Source organism: Sminthopsis crassicaudata, chromosome 1 (assembly GCF_048593235.1).
Source record: "Sminthopsis crassicaudata isolate SCR6 chromosome 1, ASM4859323v1, whole genome shotgun sequence".
NCBI classification, from domain to species: domain Eukaryota; kingdom Metazoa; phylum Chordata; class Mammalia; order Dasyuromorphia; family Dasyuridae; genus Sminthopsis; species Sminthopsis crassicaudata.
Window position 1 is genome coordinate 21557799 of NC_133617.1, and position 19764 is coordinate 21577562.

The following is a 19764-nucleotide window of genomic DNA, read 5'->3' on the forward strand; positions in this document are numbered from 1 at the left end:
AGAAAAAGAAAGGCAGGAGAAAAAAGTCACGTCATGTGTGCAGCAGAATGTCAGGGTGGATTCTGAATATATAACACATTTCCATTTTGAGAAAGCATATATAGTAGTAGAAGACATTATATTACATGACTGGCTGTCTTTTCTTTGCTTCCTTATAAATTTTATTTTGTTCTCTGCTGTGTACTTTTTACTTTATTCTTTTTTTCCTCTTTCTTCCCTCCACCTCCCTCAAGCTGGCTTAAGCAAGGATATATTTATATCTGCACATCCATGCATGGTTGTTGTCCTTCATTATTGAAGAGGACCAAAATGACATCTCTAATGAGAGTTGTTAGAATGTGTTCGATGGTGCCTGCTCAGACGAGCATGAGCTCGGAATGCACTGCCATAGATCGGACACACACTGACCTTGTCAATATATATATATATAGATATATATATAGATATATATATATAGATATATATATATACATACACACATACACACACACACACATATATATATATATATATATATATCTATATCTATATATCTATATATATATATATATATATATATATATATATATATATATATATATATATATATACACACATATACAGACAGTTACACCCCTACCCCTTCTACACACATACACACACACACACACACACACACACACACACACACACACACATACACACACACCCCTAAAACAGTTTTTATATGGCTGACATATAATACAGCTTTTTCTCTTGATTGAATCTCTAAGCTTGCCTTTGTTTGAGATCATTGATTACTACCTCTACTTTTTTTCCTAATAAATTCTACTTCTGATAATTGTTTTGGTGTTTGTGTATGCCTTTTATTTCCTATCTCTGCTAACTCTTCTACTTTAGTGTTACTTGTTAACTTGCTTTGCTATTATTTAACCTTGCAATGTTTCTCTCCCTTATTTTCTCCCCTCACTCTTCCCCTCCCTCTTTATTCTTTTCCCATTCATCTGTGCTTCTTGTCCCCCTGCCATTAATTTAAAAACACTCTTGTGTGGGATCTTCCTCCATTACCACAGTCTACTTCCTGTCTGATTCAGCAGTGGCGTCTAATGAGGGACCGGATAACACCTGTGAAGACAAGGTGCTTTACTGAAAGTCACACTGCCAGGAATGGCAGAGGCAGCTCTGAGATCGGGTCTTCCTTCATCCCCGCCCAGCACACACCTGTTAGGCTGTGCTGGCTTAAGAGTCACAGGGAAGAGATCTAAAAGTCCTAGCGTACATCTCATCAGGCTCTAAAGTGTAAAAGGCAGTTTCCTCGTGACAAATAATAATTTTACAGATAAAAAAGTTGGAGCTGGAAAAAGTTATGGGATCTGTTTCTAATCATATACTGTTAAGTGTTTGATTGCAGCTTTGAATTTAGATCTCCTGACCCATTCCAGAGTGCTTTCTTCTGTTGTCTGTAAAGATTTATGAGACTTGTCATTGATGCTGAATTTGGGGACCTTTTTTCTTTCTTTTTTTTTAAATGAGTGTCTTTTCTGACCTTTCTGAGGCTTTGGACCTAGTGAGATAGAGAGCCGGCTAGCAGGGGGCAGGAGGTCCTGAGTTCATGTCCCACATCTTGCACAGAAGAGATAGCTCTGTGGTTTTAAGGAAGTCAACCTCTCTCCTTCCCTCAGGCATCTCTGTAAGGCTCTTCTAAGTTGCTGGCTTTGGTAGCAATTTGGGTTTTAAACCTATCTCTTATTTGTCTTAAGGATTGTGGGCATGTGATAGTTATTTTATTCTCACCTGTGGTCCTTCATCATATTCTTCCCCATGTCCAGCTCAATGACCTGGAGAAGAAGCATGCTATGCTGGAAATGAATGCCCGAAGTTTGCAACAGAAACTGGAAACTGAGCGAGAGCTCAAACAGAGGCTTCTGGAAGAGGCAAGTACTTCTTAGCCCCGAGGGTCCTTGGGAAGGGTAAGTTGGACCATATGGACATAAGAGTGAGTTTTGTTAATTCACCAAGTCTCAATTAGAAGTTCATTGATTGAAGACAAAATTTGGAACAGCTGCCATTTTGCTATCTTGAGAAATATTCATAATGAAAATGAGATAGATCTTGAACTAGATTCTCCTGCCAAATGAAGAAATGATAGCCAAATTGCAATTTTCCTGAAGCATATGAAGTTTTTAGGCCAGACAGCCGTGCAATTGAGCCTGACATTGCATCTGAATGAAATTTATGTTTCCAAAGCAAATTAAGGAAGAATTTTCTTAGTGAAGCCTGGATTTCATCTAGGTAGGCATTCTTGACAAGGGAAAGTACACTGTAACCATACTTTCTCATCCCCTCTGATTCTTGCCACACACTTTTGTAAGTTATCCATATAAGCTCTATGCCTACACTTGAAGCCTTCCCCCTAAGCCTTTAACATGTGATGAGATCTGAATCAGGATTTGGACTAGAATTCTATTAAAATTAGAAATATTACATAGATTATGAATCCTCTAAAGCCTCTGAATTTTGTGCTAACAATTCTAATTTTTCGGCGATGGCCTAATTTTCTGGGAAAGAAAGCTGATGGTAGAAAAAAAAATCTCATAATTTGGGATTTATTCCCAGAATACATTTCTGCTGGATTGTTCTCTCTGGGTTGCGGTAAGACTGCAGGATGTCTTTATCTCTAATTCCTACCATTTTAATGTATAGGGTTAGATAAGAAAGCATCTGTGAAGCATGGAATATGGGCTTACGGCTTCTGGTATCAGCAAAGACGTTCTCAATCTTGTGTAGGAGATTAATGGAGCACTTTAAAGTTATAGAATGCTGGGATGATGCGGTCTCACTATTGCTGTTTCTGTTTTAAACATTGGAAATTCTAGAGAGGCCATGGCACTTGGTGTTGCCCATATGGTTGGCAATGCCCCGAGCCACTTCTTAAACTCAAGTCTCTCTGTCCCAGGCCTGAGATTCAGTGATGCACACTCAGCATGGCTTGTGGCTAGAAAGACAGTGAACAGAGATGCACTTCAGGACTTGCTGTGATGACAGAAATACAACCTGTTCACCTGCACGGGTCTGTGGGTAGCAGCATGAGATAGTGGAGAGAATTCTGGCTCCATCTGGGCTCAAATCCTGCCTTCTGTGCTTCTGGTGGTAGGACCTCGGGGACTTTCCTTATTGGCCTTCCTTATCTGCAGAATGATGGGACTGGATGGCCTGTGAGGGAGGACCCTTTGATCATTAGAGCCATGATTCTCTTTGGAAGATAGGGAGAGTAGTCAGTAAAGGAGAGGACAGGGGATTGGGAGAGTTGTCCACAAGGTGAAGGCGCCAGTGTGGAGCCTGGCAGGAAGGTTGCCATCTCCAAGGCAAATGAGGATGGGGCACGGTGTGGACCACTGCAGAGCAAAGGGGAGGCTTGACATGGAGGGTCTGGATGGAGGCTAGAAAGAGATGGAAGGACAAGAAGGCAGGCAAAGGACTTTGATGCTAAAATCTGGTAAGCTGCATTGCCCACTCTTGGATGCTGTGGTTATCTGAAGGATTTGTGGGATTTGAATATGAAATTTCAATACTGTGAAGATCTCCTGGTGGAGAGATATCTTTCACCATTGAACAACAGCTCTTTGTGCAGCTTCTGTCTTAGTCTCCTTGAGAATGCAGCACTTAAATGACTTGGCAAGGGTTACGTTTCTAGTAGAAATCAGCCACAGCACTCGGACCCAAGTCTTCCTGGCTCTGAGGCTGTGGGGCTCTCAGTTGCGTGTTTCCTAATCTACTGTTCGCTAGGATTATGTTCATGCTGCTTTGCCACTGACTATGGGAGACATGCTGGACATTTTGCATGTCCTCCAGGGACTCTGATGGGCTGATGTTCTTTTAAAGTCAAGGGCTTGGGCATCCACAAAAGTAGCATACTTGGTGTAGGATATAAAAGAGACAAGATGAATGGTAGCTAATGACTCTCACTGAATCACAGTCTGCAAAGCTTATCAGATAAAATGAACATTATTGCACCTACAGAGTGCTGTAAGGCTTGCAAAGTGCTTTACAAATATTACCTCATTGATTCAGGCCAGTTCCAATGGTCTTGTGATGGAAAGAGCCATCTGCACCCAGAGAAAGCATTGAGTGTGGATAGCATTTTCACTCTTTTTGCTGTTGTTTGCTTGCATTTTGTATTCTTTTCCTTTTTAATCTGAGTTTTCTTGTGCACATGATAAATGTGGAAAATACATATAAAAGAATTGCACATATTTAACATATATTGGATTATTTGTCATCTAGGGGGTGGGCGGAAGGGAGGAAAACATTTTGGAACACAAGATTTTGCCAGAGTGAACGTTGAAAACTATCTATGCACATGTTTTGAGAATGAAAAGCTTAAAAAAAAAATTACCTCATTGGAGCCTTACAAGAGCCCCAAGAGGTAAGTGCCGCTTTTATCGTCATTATTTTACAAATGAAGAAACTGAGGCAGGCATCAGAGGACTCACTTACCTAGGGTCACACATCCACATGTTTTAAGGCTTAGATTTTCTTCTTGACTCCAAATTGAGGAAACTATTATTGGCAGGCCTCCAGGCCTGACAGGCCGCTATGATTGGGTACAGGTCCTGCTGTTTTCAAGTTGTATAAAGGGAATATCAAAGCTCTTTATTTAAGTAAAAATAACTCTTAGTAAAGCAGCTAAATTGCTTTGAGGAAAAAAAGGGATCTTGTTTAGTGTAAATGCAGCATCAGAATTGTTTTAACAATAAATAATTTGTTGATAGCCCATTGGGGTACCTAAGAAGCAACTTAGTGATTTATTATAGAAATGGTGTTTCAGCCACAACTGTCACTATATATTTTCTCTGCTGTACTTGTTTTTGTGCTTTCTGCCTAATAATTAGCCTTGCCTTTAAATAGAAGAAAGAAGCCAAAATGGGTAATTTGCAGAAGAAAATTATGTTGCTTAAGAGGATATTGTTTTCCTTTAAAAAGTTTTCTTGCTTGATACTTCCTGTCTTCTGTATAGCATACGATCTTATGGATTCTTTCAGAAATTTCCTGTGAGAAGACAAGGAGAGTTCTGCTTGGATTGTGTCAATTATTCTTTGGTTCAGTAAGAAAGAAAAGGAACTTTTCTTTTTAGAGAACCTCACACCAAGTAATTTGATGGTTAGTTTATGGACTTTAGAGTTTTCTCTCAGAGAGAAAAAAGAATTCATTTTGCCCAATTAAAAATTAATAATAAGAGAGATAAAAATAAATTGCTAATGAATATTTAAAAATTCATTCTATAAATCCTTACTCTGGTGCCTCATTGTGACCTGGAGATAACTCTGGGTACTTGAAGCCTGTGTCGATTAAACTTAAATTTTGTCAGGTTCTTTCAGTTGTTACCACCACCGAAAGAGCTGCTCTAAATCCCTTTGTGCACATAGGTCCTTTTTCCCTTTGATCTCTTTGGGATGCAGACTTGTAGTGCTGTTGCTGACTTAAAGGGCTTACACAATTTTATAGCCCTTTGGACCTAGTTCAGATTGCTGTCCAGGATGTTGGGACCAGGATGTTGGGAGTGCAACTCCACTTACACTGCATTAGTGTCTTTCTTTTTCCATATCCCCTTCAGTACCTGCCGTTTTCCTTTTCTGTTGTGTTATCCAATCAGATAGGCGTGGGGTGGTACCTTGGAGCTGTTTTAATTTGCATCTCTGTAATCAGTAGTGATTTGGAGCACTTTTTCATGTGACCATAGCTAGCTTTGATTTCTTCTGAAAGCTGCTTGTTCATATCCCTTAACCATTTATCACTGAGGAGTGACTCTTATGACTTTGGCTCAGTTCCACTATCTATTTGAGAAATGAGGCCATCCAAAAAACTTGGAGCAAAGATTTTATCCCCACAGTTCCTACTTTTCTTCTAATTTTGCCTACATTGTTTTAATTTGTAAAACTGTATACAAACTTTTACATTTTTTATAACCAAATGATCCATTTTACCTCCTGTGAACCTCTCTATCCCCTGTTTGGTCATGAGCTCTTCCCCTATCTGTAGTTCTGACAGGTAATTTATTTCATACTCCTTTAATTTGCTTATATCACCCTATATGTTTAATTCATGTATCCATTTTGAGCTTATGTATGCATTATCAGATGTTGGTCCTAAATTTCTGCCAGACAATTTTCCCATTAGTGTTTGTTGAATAGGGAGTTCTTGTCATAAATACTTGGATGCTCATTTGCTTCTGCATATTATGTACCTTTTCTGTTTTATTATCAGCTACTCTTTTTCTTAATCAGCACTAAAATGTTTTGGTGGTTATAGCTTTACAGTATTGGTAGGCCCTCTTTCCCATTCCCCTTACTCCTATTGTTTCCCTTGATATTCTTAACCATTTATTCCTCCAGATGAATTTTGTGATTATTGTTCCTAGCTTTATAAAGTAATTCTTTAATAGTTTTATTAGTGTGGCACAATTTAGGTAAATTAATTTATGAAGTAGTATCATTTTTATTATATAAGTTCGTTTGATTATATGTTTAGCCTACCCACGAGCAATGAGAATTTCGCTAGTTATTTAAATCTGTATTTATGTGACTCCCAAGTATTTTATACTGTCTGCAGTTATTTTACATGGAATTTCTCTTTCTCTCTCTTCCTGTTGGATTTTGTTGGTAAAATTCAGAAATATTGATGAATTATATGATTTTATTTATATGCTACAGTTTTATCAAAGTTGTTCATTGTTTCAACTAGACTTTTTAGTTGACTCTCTAGGTTTCTCTAAACACAGCATCATTTCATCTGCAAATAATGATAGTTTTGCTTCTTCATTGCTTAAGCTTATTCTTTTAATTTCTTTTTCTTGCCTTATTATAGCATTTCAAATTATTTAGCATTTCATTTCAAATTTAGCATTTCAAATATTAGTTAACGTTTTAGGAAAAGTTCAATTTATTCCTATGTTTTGCTGTGTTTTTAATAGGAATGCATTTTGGGGCAGCTAGGTGGTGCTGTGGATAGAGCACCAGCCTTGAGTTCAGGAGGACCCGAGTTCAAATCTGCTCTCAGACACTTAACGCTTCCTAGCTGTGTGACCCTGGGCAGGTCACTTAACCCTAGCCTCAAAAAAAATTAGGAATGCCTGTTGTATTCCGTCAAACTTTTTTTTGAATCTATGGAAATAATCATAATTTTTTTTTTTTTTTTTGTTCTTTCCATTACTGCTATAGTCAATTATGTTTATAGTTTTCCTAATATTGAACCATCCCTGAATTTCTGGCATAAAATCATACTGGCATATTATAAAGTCTTTGCACTATGTTGTAGTCTCATTGCTGATATTTTGTTGAAAAATTTTACATCAATATTTATTAGGAAAATTGGTCTTAGGTATCAAAACTATAAAAGAGTCATAGAAGGAATTTGGTAAAACATTTTTTTTTTTTCAGTTTATGTAATGTAGGAATTAATTATTTTAAGTGATCAAATTTGCTTGTAAATTTATTTGGGTCTGACGTTTTACCTTAAGAAGTATATTTATGGCTTATTCAATTTCTTTTTCTAAGATAGGGTTATTTAAGTATTTTATTTCCTCTTCTGTAAAGCTGGGCAATTTATGTTTTTGTACATACTTGTCCATTTCATTTAGGTTGTCAGTTTTACTGGCATATAGTTGGGCAAAAATGTACCTAAATAATTGCTTTTATGTCAATTTCATTGGTTGTGCATTTACCCTTTTCATTTTTGATTCTGATAATTTAGTTTTTTTTCTTTTTAAAAATTAAATTAGTCAATGAACCACTGGGTTCATTGACAAGATCCTCCAAACTGCGTGAGCACATGAACCAGAGACAGCTAGATATTGCAGTGGTTAGAGCACTGATCTTGGAGTCTGGAAGACTGGAATTCAAATTGGGCCTCAGACACTTGACATTTACTAGCATTATGACCCTGGGCAAGTCACTTAACCCCAATTGCCTTCCCCCTTTCCCCCCCCCCCCCCCCCGAAAAAAAAAATTCTTAATTTTTATTAGTTCAGCAGTGTTTGGTTTTTTTATTTGTTTTGTTTTTAATTGTTTTTATTTTCCAGGATTTCTATTTTGTTGTTGTTTTTCCCTGAGGCTAGGGTTAAGTGACTTGCCCAGGGTCACACAGCTAGGAAGTGTTAAGTGTCTGAGACCAGATTTGAACTCGGGTCCTCCTGAATTCAAGGCTGGTGCTCTATCCACTGCACCCCCATAGCTGCCTCTAATTGGCTTTTTTTTTTTTTTTCCCCAAGGTGATTTTATTGATTCCTGTGGCTCCTTCTTAGCCCGAATATAAAATTGAAATTCCTTTGGCATTTGTGGCACCTCATCCCTAAGTTGCACTCCCAGTCTTATTATATATTCCTTCCCTTTACAGACACATGGTACAGCCAAAGTGTCTCACTTAGACCTTTGGACTAGCTGTCCCTGTATTTGGAATGTTCTCTTGTCCTCCATCTGGAAATGCTTTGAGACTCAGTGAAGCACCATTGCTAGAGAAAGCCTCTTCTCATTCTGTTCCCCCCATCCCTGCCCCCAGTTCCTTTATGTTAATTTTATACAGATCTCTATATCTCTACAGGGGCTCTTGGCTTGACTAGGGAGCTCCTTGCTCCTTTTTCACTCATTTTGTTCTTTGTATCCTCGGTGCATAGCATATAAAGTTGATTGATGCTACTTGTCCTAGAAGCAAATGATCATCTCTTGTCTGAAGAACACATGATGGAGGTGGGGAAAGGCCATGCAAAATGACTTCATATGGCAGCCTTTTTATTCTGGATGTGTTGAAGTTGGTCTTTGGCCCTTTGCATTCTGGCTTGCATCTGCATCATCAGCTCAAACCGCTTTCTCCCAAGTGTTTCAAGTCTCTTAATCACCAAATCTGACAGTCTTTTCTCATTCTCCTTGTTTTTGATTGGGTTTAACTGTTACTTCTCCATATTCTTTTCTCATTTTTCATGACCCAACTCTCTTCCCCCACATATTGGATTGCTCTAAGTTTTCTTTGTTTGCTCATGTCGTGCCCCCTAACTGGGAATATATACTAAAGCTCTGCTTTTAGCCATCTTTTCTCTAAGTTCTCTGGGTGACTCCATTATCTTGAATGAATGTAATTATCTTTTCCTTTCTGATGACACCCAGATCGCTATATAAAATGCACTAATTTCTTTCCTGAGTTCACGCCCCATCACCAATTACTACTGGACATTTCAAACTGTGTATCACATAGACAGCTCAAATTCAGAATATGCAAAACTCATTATCTTTCTGCCAAGATCCTCTCTCCTATCAAACTTTTTTATTTGTATTGAGGTCCCCACTATGCTTCTAGTGCCCTTAGCATGAGACTCAACTCTGCATTCTCCCTTACCCACCTGTCAGCTAAGCTTCCCAGTCTGGCCTCTGCAACATCTCTCTTTTTATTTTTTTTATTTTTTTTTTTTTTAGCTTTTATTTACCAGATATATGCATGGGTAATTTTTTCAGCATTGACAATTGCCAAACCTTTTGTCCAATTTTTCCCCTCCTTTCCCCCCACCCCTTCCCCCAGATGGCAGGTTGACTAATACATGTTAAATATGTTAAAGTATATGTTAAATCCATATAGTTATTTTGCTGCACAAGGAGAATTGGACTTTGAAATAGTGTACAATTAACCTGTGAAGGAAATGCAGGCAGACAAAATTAGAGGGATTGGGAATTCTATGTAGTGCAACACCTCTTTTTACACAATTTGTCTTTTAGTTCAGGCCTTGGTCACTTCCTGCCTGGATTTAGTCTTCGTTTTCTTATTCACAAACCGCCACAATGACTTTTCTAAAGTCCAGGTCTGATCCTGTTCTTTCCCACTCTATAAATTCTGGCGTCCCCCTATTGCTTCCAGGATAAAATGGTACCTTTTTTATTTGGCTTTTATAGCTCTTCCCATCTTAGGCCCAGCCTCTCTGGTCTTATTAGATACTGCTCCACTTTGTCACCCTGACAAACTCTCCTCCTTCCTGTTTTTCACACATGATTTTCCATCTCCAACCTCCATGCCTTTGTACCCATGCCTTGCCCCAAATCTGGCATCTCCTTTTTCCTCACCTTGATCCTCATAGAATCCCTCTTTTCTTTCAAGGTGCAGTTCAAGCATACCATCCTCTCACATGAATCCTTTCCCCCTAAACTGTCATAGCCCCTTCTAACTACATGATCTTTAACAATCTTCTCTTAATTTTGTATATATTTGCGTTGTATGTGCTTATATTGTACATGTTGTATCTCCCAGTAGAATTGGGATTATTTCCATTTTTACCTTTAGATTCCATTTTTTAGCAGGCACATAGTGGTTGCTTAATAAATCCTTGATAGTTCCTAGAACAAACTAAAATCAAAACTGCTAGAAGAAAGCATACAGTGCTAAGGAAGTAATGCAATAATTGCCCCTTCTTTAAGCTGACCAGTTCACATGGTACCAAAGAATGGAAAATGAAAAACGACAATTTATTATTTTCTTCAAAAGCTTTCCAGATATAAAAATAATGACCATAGTTGGGTGGCCCTCAAGCCAGAAACCACCCTAGCCAGGGAACCTTTAGACTTTTCCCATATGGCAGCCTCGGGGAGCATCCCTTTTGGATATGGAGCAGGATGCCAGAATGTCTCTTTGTCTCATAAAAATGAAAAGCATGGAAACGGAAGACCCAGGGGAGATACATCCTCTCAGGAGAGGCCATGGGGATGGGAAAAAGGAGCACATGTGTTAGTGATTCTAAAATGATTTTGTGTTCATTGTTGATGACAGCAGAATCCCTTTCTTTGGACTTTGCCATTGAACCCTGGCGTACCAAACAGGGAGTTGGTCAGGGTACTTTAAGAATAGACATGCCCAGGCCCTGAATCAAGGCCAATGGTTTGCTGTAACCGTTGGTTTCAAACAGGAGCCCAGAAGAATGTCTCCCCATGGTCTGTTGGCTTTTCTAAATTTGTAGTGGGAATGGCCAATTCAGTTGGAAGAGACAATTACCAAAAAAAAGAAAGAAAAAGAAAAGGAAAAAATGGTTTACCAGTAGGCCTTGATCTATTGGTTACATTTTCCCTTAAATGTTATTGCATAATAACTTTAGAGATTATTTAGATTTATGGTTTTTTTTTTTTTGTTGTTGTTGTTGTTGTTGTTTTTTGTTTTTTAAGTTGGATACATTCAAATATGGAAGGGGGAAAAAAAAAAAAAAAAAAAGAATAGACATGCCTTTGATTCACATGGCTGGACCAGGCCCCATACTTGCTGAAGAGACTGTAATCTGACTACTGAAGTGCTATAATTGTGAAAGCATTGAGAGATCATTTTACATGTATCTCAGGGAAAGGACAGTACAAGAAGAAGAATTTTAAAAATTACAGATTATATTCTTGCCTAAAGAAAGTGATCTAGAGAGCATCAATAATAATTGACCCATATAACTTTCTCATTGTCCCAAAATGAAACTATAAAATGGGAGCAGTCAGGCTTTTGCAAATAGTTCTCTATGGAAGACTACATTGTTACATTTAAACAAATGACCAGAGAAAATAATATTCCATTGTGTTTATTGTTTATTGATTTTCCTCTCCCAAAAAAATCATTTGACTTGATAGAATAAAGCATTGCTTTAAAGTCTCTCCTCTAACAAAGAATTAAATACATATGTTAAGCTAATGCGTGATTCCTCATGCAACTAGAGGTTCTGTTCTTTGGTAACCCTCATGATTGATATTAATAAAGGGACAAAACAAGAGGGCTCTGCTTGCTAAAGATGCTTTCCATTTTCATGAAGGGGATTCCCTGCTTAAGATATAAATGGAAGGGGAATTTTCTATAGATGGTGAGACCCTTCAGATGCTTCTGTTTGTAGTTGATATTGTTCTAATTATATTAAGCTCTGGAATACTGAGGAGTTTCCTAAATGAGAATTATATGCTCCTAGAAGGGTCTGGTGTTAATCATTCATGCAGAGAAAATCCAAATAGATGAAAAATGCCAGATTACATATTGTCTATGTAGTGGGACACAAACTGGTGAACCAGTTTGCTTCAAATAGAGCATTGAAAATAGAAGCAGTAGGATGCAATTAGGAAATTGTTCAATGAGTTTTTAAACTACCAATAAGTATCTCTGTGGTCCAAAATGTCGTTAAAAAACAAAAAACAAATCTATATAGATATTCTCCAAAAAGTGCAGCATAGTTATGAGGCTTGAGAAAATATAGTCTGAAAAATCAAAAATGTGGATGATTCACAGTGTTGTGAAGAAATGTATTATCAGAGCAAATAACCTGCAGTGTGTTCCTGAAAGTAATTAATGTAAAAGAATTGGTATAAGAAATATCATTGAGGACATATATTGATTGGAGAAGGAGGAAATCAGATAAACAGTCTTACAACTGAACTAGCACCCATGAAACACAAAAATAACTAAAGGCCTCCTGCACATTGGATGAATTCTCTGGATGAGGTAATGGGACGACATAGTTAAGAATCAAATTAGATTAAAATACATTGGCAGGCTATACTTTTTACTGATCGAGGTCCTTTCTTCATTGGTGAGATCACATATATGTGGAAATGCTATAAAAATTCTGTACATTTGGTCAGTTCAGGAGTAGGGATCTGCAAGAGAGACTAACAGAGCAGTTGAGGAAGAGAGACAAAGGAGGAAAAATGAGGAGAGGAAGAATGAGGGAGAAAGGAAAGATGAGAGAGGTGGCAAACTGCTCTTGTCGGCCGGGCCGTTTGCCTAAGCCATAAGCTTCAGAGCTTATGGACACACCTGCTCTCACTTCCCTTTGAAAGGCTTATTATCTGTTTATAGTTCATTAGTTCTTTTTTGTCCTTTGAAAATATGTTGAGAATTCCATCTTTGAATAGGGTATATTCAACTGATAATCCAGAAAACCCGTGATTTGGTTTGTAGGGGCTCAAGCCAGAGAAGGAAAATACAGAACTGGAGAAGTCAAGGCAGAGAGTAAGACCCAGGATGCCCTTTTGTATGGCAGTTCCTGTTTCCTCTTTGACTTCCCTTCTGAAATTGAAATAATTCGGAGAGAAATCTTCAGAGAAATAAAATTGAACATTTTTTGGTAAAGAAGGTGTTACCGGTACATGTGAGGTAATAATCTATTGGAAAGGCCTCGGTGGCACTTTGTTGACTTTAGGGTCTGCACTTTCCCCTCTCCAAAGCCATTTTCCCCATGATCGACTATCTCCCAAGTGTACACTGATGGTTCTTGACATTTATTTCTCTTCCTTTTGTTCATTATTTACTGTAGCCAATAATGCTCAGCTCAGAGATCACGCTGGGGTAGTTACCAAGAGCTTCAGTTCAGCACAACTGCATTCTCTATAATCTGAAGCCTCTGGTTGCATAAAATGAACCCCTAACCTACTCCATCAATTCTCTGAGGTGCAAAGCCTTAAAGTGAGTTTCCTTCAAATGTGACACACACATACACACACAATTTCACTATGAAAAAATGGAACCAAGACTAAGACGTCAAGCCCTCTTCTTTGGGGAGGCTCTAGAGAAGTGTTATCGGCACCATCAAATTCATTGATCCTTGAAGTATATAAGTCTGAAAGCATCACACTTGGAACAAGAAGAGCAAATTAACTGGTTGGTTCTGTAGGATGTATATTAATGTACTCTTTTAGAAAATCTACTAGAAATTTTTTATTGGAATTCTAATAAAGACCAGAGCTGATTATTTATTTATTTACTTGCTTACTTAATTAATTTATTTATTTGCATCATGTGCCCAGGAGATAGGTTATTTTCATTTTGGATTTGCATTTATTCATCTTGATTAGTTCATTAATATTAGTTTTGCTTAATTCTTTAATTGTATTGTGTGGGTTGAGAAAGCATAATTTTTATTTCCTTAATTCCCCAAAGTAGAATAATTTTTCTATTTGATCATTTGAATAAGCTGTGATAATTGGAGTGTGTGTGTATGTGTGTGTGTGTGTGCACACATGTGTGCATGCGTGCTGAGCAGTTAGTGCATGCTGCATAATTTATATTTTAAAGTATACTTATACTTTAGTGAGAGAAATTCTAGAGGTGGAAAGTAAAGGTCTTCAGAAACACAAGGCTAACACATTTGAAATGTTGCTTTAAAACTAGTCATTATAAAGTGTAATTCAGTATAAATCTGGTCTGTTTGTCCTCTGATCCAAAGAGGGAAGAGAATTATTTATAGCAAGAACTTTCTGGTGCTTGACTAAGCTGGTTTTATCTATAAGGCAGCTTCACAGATAATTTTGGCAGAGCCTTGATGTATAATGGTAGGATTTGTGTTTGTTCTTGATTGAACCTTCTCTGAAAATTCTTCCTTAATTGGTGCATCACTTATTAGGCAGGAAAAGTTGTAGATAACCTTGGTCTGTAACGCCTCATTCAGAGGGGAGACAGCATATATGTAAAGAACCAGGTTACGTGTAAGAAGAAAGGGTTTGAAAAACTGGGTTTGAACTGAGGTTTGAAACAAGCCAGGGCCACCAAGGGAGGAGTCTCTGTGGAGACTCAGGACACCCTCCAGGAGAAGAGGATTCAGGACAGGTGTTGATCTACCTTAGGAGAGGGAATTCCCTTCCTGAGAGTTCTGTGACTCAGGAAGAAGATGATTTAAGAAGGGATTGGGGGAGGGAAGCAAAAAGACATCCAAAATAAGCAGGATGGAAAAAGAAGTAGGAGGATTCCTCGTTGCTTTATATATTCTATCAAGTTGTTACATTTTTCTTATCAGCAAGCAAAACTGCAGCAACAAATGGACTTGCAGAAGAATCACATTTTCCGTTTGACTCAAGGACTCCAAGAGGCTTTAGATCGAGCTGACCTGCTCAAGACAGAGAGGAGCGATTTGGAATATCAGCTGGAAAATATTCAGGTATGAGATGGCCAGAAATCTGAACTGAAATAATTTTTTCTCTGCTGCTGTTGTGCCTTTAAATGGCCAGTGTATACTGATTAGAGAGCATTTAAATGCAGAATGATCCTTTGTTGATATTCCTCAGTCTTAGGTGATTCTGGAGGGAAGTTGAGTAGACTTCTCCTTTAAAGTTGATTTCCTTTTACTACAACTTTTAGGTCCTGTATTCTCATGAAAAAGTGAAAATGGAGGGTACCATTTCCCAGCAAACCAAGCTCATTGATTTTCTGCAGGCTAAGATGGACCAACCTGCTAAGAAGAAAAAGGTGGGTGAAAGGGTCCAGAAAGCAAGAATCCATAGTCCACTTCCTGGGACTCTCTTTTGACGTAGTCGTGTATAGGCACATAAAGAATAAAGGAAGTCCTTTCTTTTTTTCTTGAAAAAGATATTTAAAGGTCATAGTTGAGATCTGTTAGCCAGGTCTTAGAAGGAGCCATTTAGCTTCCGTCACCATTAATGTTTTAGTGTCTCCCTGTTCTAGAGGAATCGCTTTTAGAGTAGCTAGAGAAAAGTGAAGGGATCAGAATAAAAGTCAAGAGTTAGAAGAGACCCTAAGGAATTCACCCCCTTCTTTTGACAGATGAAGACACTGAATTCCAGAAAGGAGGAATGACTTATCCAAGATGGAACTAGCAGTTCAGGCCTCCTCCCCTTTCCTCCCCCATGGCTGTATTTCTTACTTCCTGTTCATTAAAATATAAAAACGAATGAAAATGTATGAGTTACTTTATGTGTATACATATTTTATGTGCAAAAACATGTTTTCATAACCCAAATATACTATTTGCTAAATAATGTAGCTCTTTGGGCTCCAGAACCATGAATAGGACAGTAGACCATAGGCTTCTAAGGACTGTGAGCTCTGAAAAGATCTCCGAGCAATTTGTGATTATCTTAATTGACATTAGGGCTTGGGCCTTGAGTTTTGGTTCTGCTGTAGTCAGGACTGGGGTTGTACAAGAAAAGTCTGGGGCTGTCTAGAAGACTGAGAGGCAGAGGAGCGAATTCCCCAGCCAGCCAAAACATCTCTAAAACAAAGCTACTTTAGGAACAGAGTTTCCTCAAGTAACAGTTCAGCTGTCTTGCAGAGAAAGTTGTAGTTTCCCATAGATCCTGTGACTGTGTGACTCTGTTAGTGTTTCTGATTTAAAATGGCTTTAGCAAAGGACTGTTCCATGCTAAGCTGGATGTATGTTCTTTTCATGAGTGGTTGTTTGTGTTTTGGCTCATCCATAGGATAACTTTTTTTCTCCTTGTAAAGTTAATCTTGTTTCTTCCTTTTGTGCATTTATTGTTGTTGTTATTTAATGAGTCCCTCCTTCATTTTGGCATTTCATTGACATTGTTCAAGTGTCTCGTCTCCCACCCCTCTATTCAATGCTCACCTCTGTCTTATAATTTAGAATTATAAGAGACAAAGGAGAGATTGACTTCTGAACAATCTGTCCATGACTTCATACTCTACTTGCATTTTTTGAGGATAAAGGCTGTCAGGAGATGATTCTGCTACCTTGGAAATGTAAATGAAGAGGTGGTGGCAAATTAAGCATCTTTAACCCTCTCGCTGAAAACTTCCATACCCCCATTTTTTACAGCTGGGAAGAGCTGACCGTGACTCATCCTAACATTTTCCCCCTTCAAATGCAATTATTACTAAATACACTTACAGTGAGTATGCCCGCTGGCTTTTGTGCTTTGCACCCTGGCAGCTTTCCTTTAGCTAGTTTAAAGCACCAATTTCTAGGAGTTAGGAGTTATCTCTGTTTCCATTGCTAGGGCTTATTTAGTCGACGGAAAGAGGACCCTGCTTTACCCACACAGGTTCCTCTGCAGTACAATGAGCTGAAGGCGGCCCTGGAGAAGGAGAAGGCCCGCTGTGCGGAGCTGGAGGAGGCGCTACAGAAAACTCGGAGTGAGCTGCGATCGGCTCGCGAAGAAGGTAGGAGCTTCATCGGGCAGGCTCTGAAAAAGGTGGAGGGTCTGCATCCTCTTACACTCCTCAGCACAGCCTGTATTTGGGCCACGTGATCTCTCGGTCCTCAGGAGCTTGTGTACAATGCATCCATCTGAGGGCATCCTGCTTTCTGTAGACCCTACCTGAGGATGACCCAGCAGACTCGCAGCTGTGCTGCTTCTCCCTTTTCTGATGCCTTACTAGGCATTTTATTGGTCTGTCTCCAGCTGCCCATCGTAAAGCATCAGATCACCCCCACCCATCCACGCCAGCCACTGCAAGGCAGCAGATCGTCATGTCTGCCATAGTGAGGTCCCCAGAGCACCAGCCCAATCCAATAAGTTTGCTGGCTCCACCTTCTAGTCGGAGAAAAGAGTCTTCCACGCCAGAAGGTAAGCTGACATTGTGACTTGGAGCCCGAGTTCTTCTTGGTCTCAACAGTAGCTAAATTCACATAAATAAATGCTACTAATATCTGTTCATTTGAAAGAGAGATCCTGTGATTTCATGGGTGTTGGTCTTGACCCTTTCGGTTGCAGATCATAGCTCTTCCTTTCCACACACTTTGACATCTTCTTCCTTAGCATCTTCCAGCTTGGAGCTACGGCTGTGGATAAATAATTCATCTCCCCATGGCCAGCCTGGTCATAAGCCTTTCCAAAAAAAAGGCACAGAGCAACAGAGATGTGGTCCATCATCTGATCAGGACTCGAGGTCTCTGTGTTGTTCCACTGGCACAGCCCTTGTGCTTACCCTCAATGTCACCCCGTGGCCACGGTGGGCCATCTGAAAAGAGCTGGAGTGCAAGGATAGGTTATTGGAGTGAGCACGGCGGTTCATTGTCAGCCAGAAGTCCAGAGAACGGTGACTGCATTTCCGGTCACAAGGACTTGTGAATACCATTTACTTAGACATTAAGAAATTGTGATCTTCACAATTAAACGAAATTATAGAGATTTGAAATAGAAACCTCACATAAGTGAGGCTTAAGATATTCCTTAATAGAAGCTTAAAATTTAATGGCTAAATGAATTTTAATTTTAAATACAGATGAGCATATGGTATTAAAACAGTTATTAAGCAGCCTCTTCTGGTATGATTTTAGTTTTTTCTTCCCTTCTTTCCAGAGTTTAATCGGCGTCTAAAAGAGCGAATGCACCACAACATCCCACATCGATTCAATGTGGGACTGAATATGAGAGCAACAAAGTGTGCAGTGTGTCTGGATACCGTGCACTTTGGCCGGCAGGCATCCAAATGTCTTGGTAAGAACAGGGCTTGTGGATTTGGAGTGGTTGTCTGTATTTTCTGCTAACTTAATTTTTTTTTAAAAAGGAATATTGCTTAATTCAGTTTTATCTTTTCAATTAACAAGTCTATTTTCTCTCCCTTCTCTATTTTTCAAGGGTTCTAGAGAATTTCCTCATGATCGCAGAAATCACACAAAGATATGATTCTCCTTTTGTCTTAGAGAAATATGTTTCTGTATTTCTTTAGTGTGTGACTGCCATTCGTTGTGCAGATGTCTTGGCAAGAACCATGGGTTTTCGCTTATTTCTTATTCTCCTGTCAGAGCAGGCTTGTTTTCAGGAGATTTGTTTTTTCTGATTAAAATTGGGACATAAAGCCAATCTTTTTTAACATAGTGTTTATGGTTAGTCTGGGTGGTATTTTGTAACCTTGGTCCTAGAAGTTTGACCTTCTGTTTTCTCTCTTATGTTAATGGCTCCGAGGCACTCTCCAGGTTCCCTGGGAGAGGAGACTTCAGATGAGAGAAATACTGCTAGGAGCTGGTGACCTAGAGAGGCCCTGGAGCATCCTGGTTAAGAGCTGAGCAGAGGCCTGGTTCGGCTGCGTCTTTTCAAGTGGCTTTTCTCTCTTCTTCAGAATGCCAAGTAATGTGCCACCCAAAGTGTTCCACGTGCCTGCCAGCTACCTGTGGTCTCCCCGCCGAGTACGCCACACACTTCACTGAAGCCTTCTGCCGGGACAAAATGAACTCCCCAGGACTGCAGCTCAAGGAGCCAAGCACCAATTTACGTCTGGAAGGATGGATGAAGGTGCCAAGGTAGACCGCTGAGTCTGTTTCAGCCCAGACAGGTGCCGGCGCAGGAAGCCGGGAGCTCCTCCAGGCTATCCTGGCCAGCGCCATTGGCCCCCACATTAGGCAGCTGCTTTTTTTGAGATTCTTAAATGAAATTTGGCTTTCCAGGATCCTTTCCCAAGGCCAGAATTTTTGCAAGTTGAAGCATCTTTTTAATTTTTTATTTTCCCAGAAATAATAAACGAGGACAACAAGGCTGGGATAGGAAATACATTGTTCTGGAGGGAACCAAAGTACTCATCTATGACAGTGAAGCCAGAGAAGGTAATCTCAGGCAGAAAGGGATTTCCCTTTAAATGGCCTGGGTCGTGCGTGAGCAGGGCCTTTCTCCTAACCATAGCTTTCCATTTATTAGCGGAAAAGACCCTCTTGACTTGGGGCTCCCAGTGCAATCTTTATCCCTTTAGTCAACCTCCCTTCAGATACACGCCAGGGGAGTGAGCACACGCCCGCTACTCATCCGTCTTTTTCTTCCCCTCCCCCTCTGTCCATGCACTTGCCTCCTTTGCACCTCTCTTTATACATGGCCCCGTCTTTCCCCTTGTTTTCTTTCCCTTTTTTGTTTTCTCTTTCTGCTCTTCCTCCTTTCACCAAGCTGGACAGAGGCCAGTGGAAGAATTTGAGCTGTGCCTTCCTGATGGTGATGTCTCCATTCATGGAGCTGTGGGAGCCTCTGAACTCGCAAATACAGCCAAAACAGGTGAGAGAGCACATGCAGTCATCTCTGTGGAGGGACAGGGAGAGGGGGGAAGATGAGGAAAAGG

The 19764-nt window shown here is 39.4% G+C and overlaps 1 protein-coding gene and 1 non-coding gene across 2 annotated transcripts in view; both read left to right on the top strand.

Moving 5' to 3' along the window:
- The window catches only part of CIT (citron rho-interacting serine/threonine kinase), a 158636-nt gene that overhangs the window by 123450 nt on the left and 15422 nt on the right, over nt 1–19764 (top strand). Inside the window, exons 28-36 of the mRNA XM_074296515.1 lie at nt 1809–1913; nt 14759–14899; nt 15100–15207; nt 16719–16881; nt 17124–17288; nt 18024–18161; nt 18784–18964; nt 19173–19264; nt 19596–19700. Of these exons, the coding sequence (XP_074152616.1) occupies nt 1809–1913; nt 14759–14899; nt 15100–15207; nt 16719–16881; nt 17124–17288; nt 18024–18161; nt 18784–18964; nt 19173–19264; nt 19596–19700 (1198 nt within the window). The remainder of the gene's footprint in view (nt 1–1808; nt 1914–14758; nt 14900–15099; nt 15208–16718; nt 16882–17123; nt 17289–18023; nt 18162–18783; nt 18965–19172; nt 19265–19595; nt 19701–19764) is intronic.
- Nucleotides 10865–10999, top strand: LOC141552375 (small nucleolar RNA SNORA2/SNORA34 family). The gene has a single exon (XR_012485169.1). It is a non-coding gene; the product is annotated as a small nucleolar RNA SNORA2/SNORA34 family (small nucleolar RNA).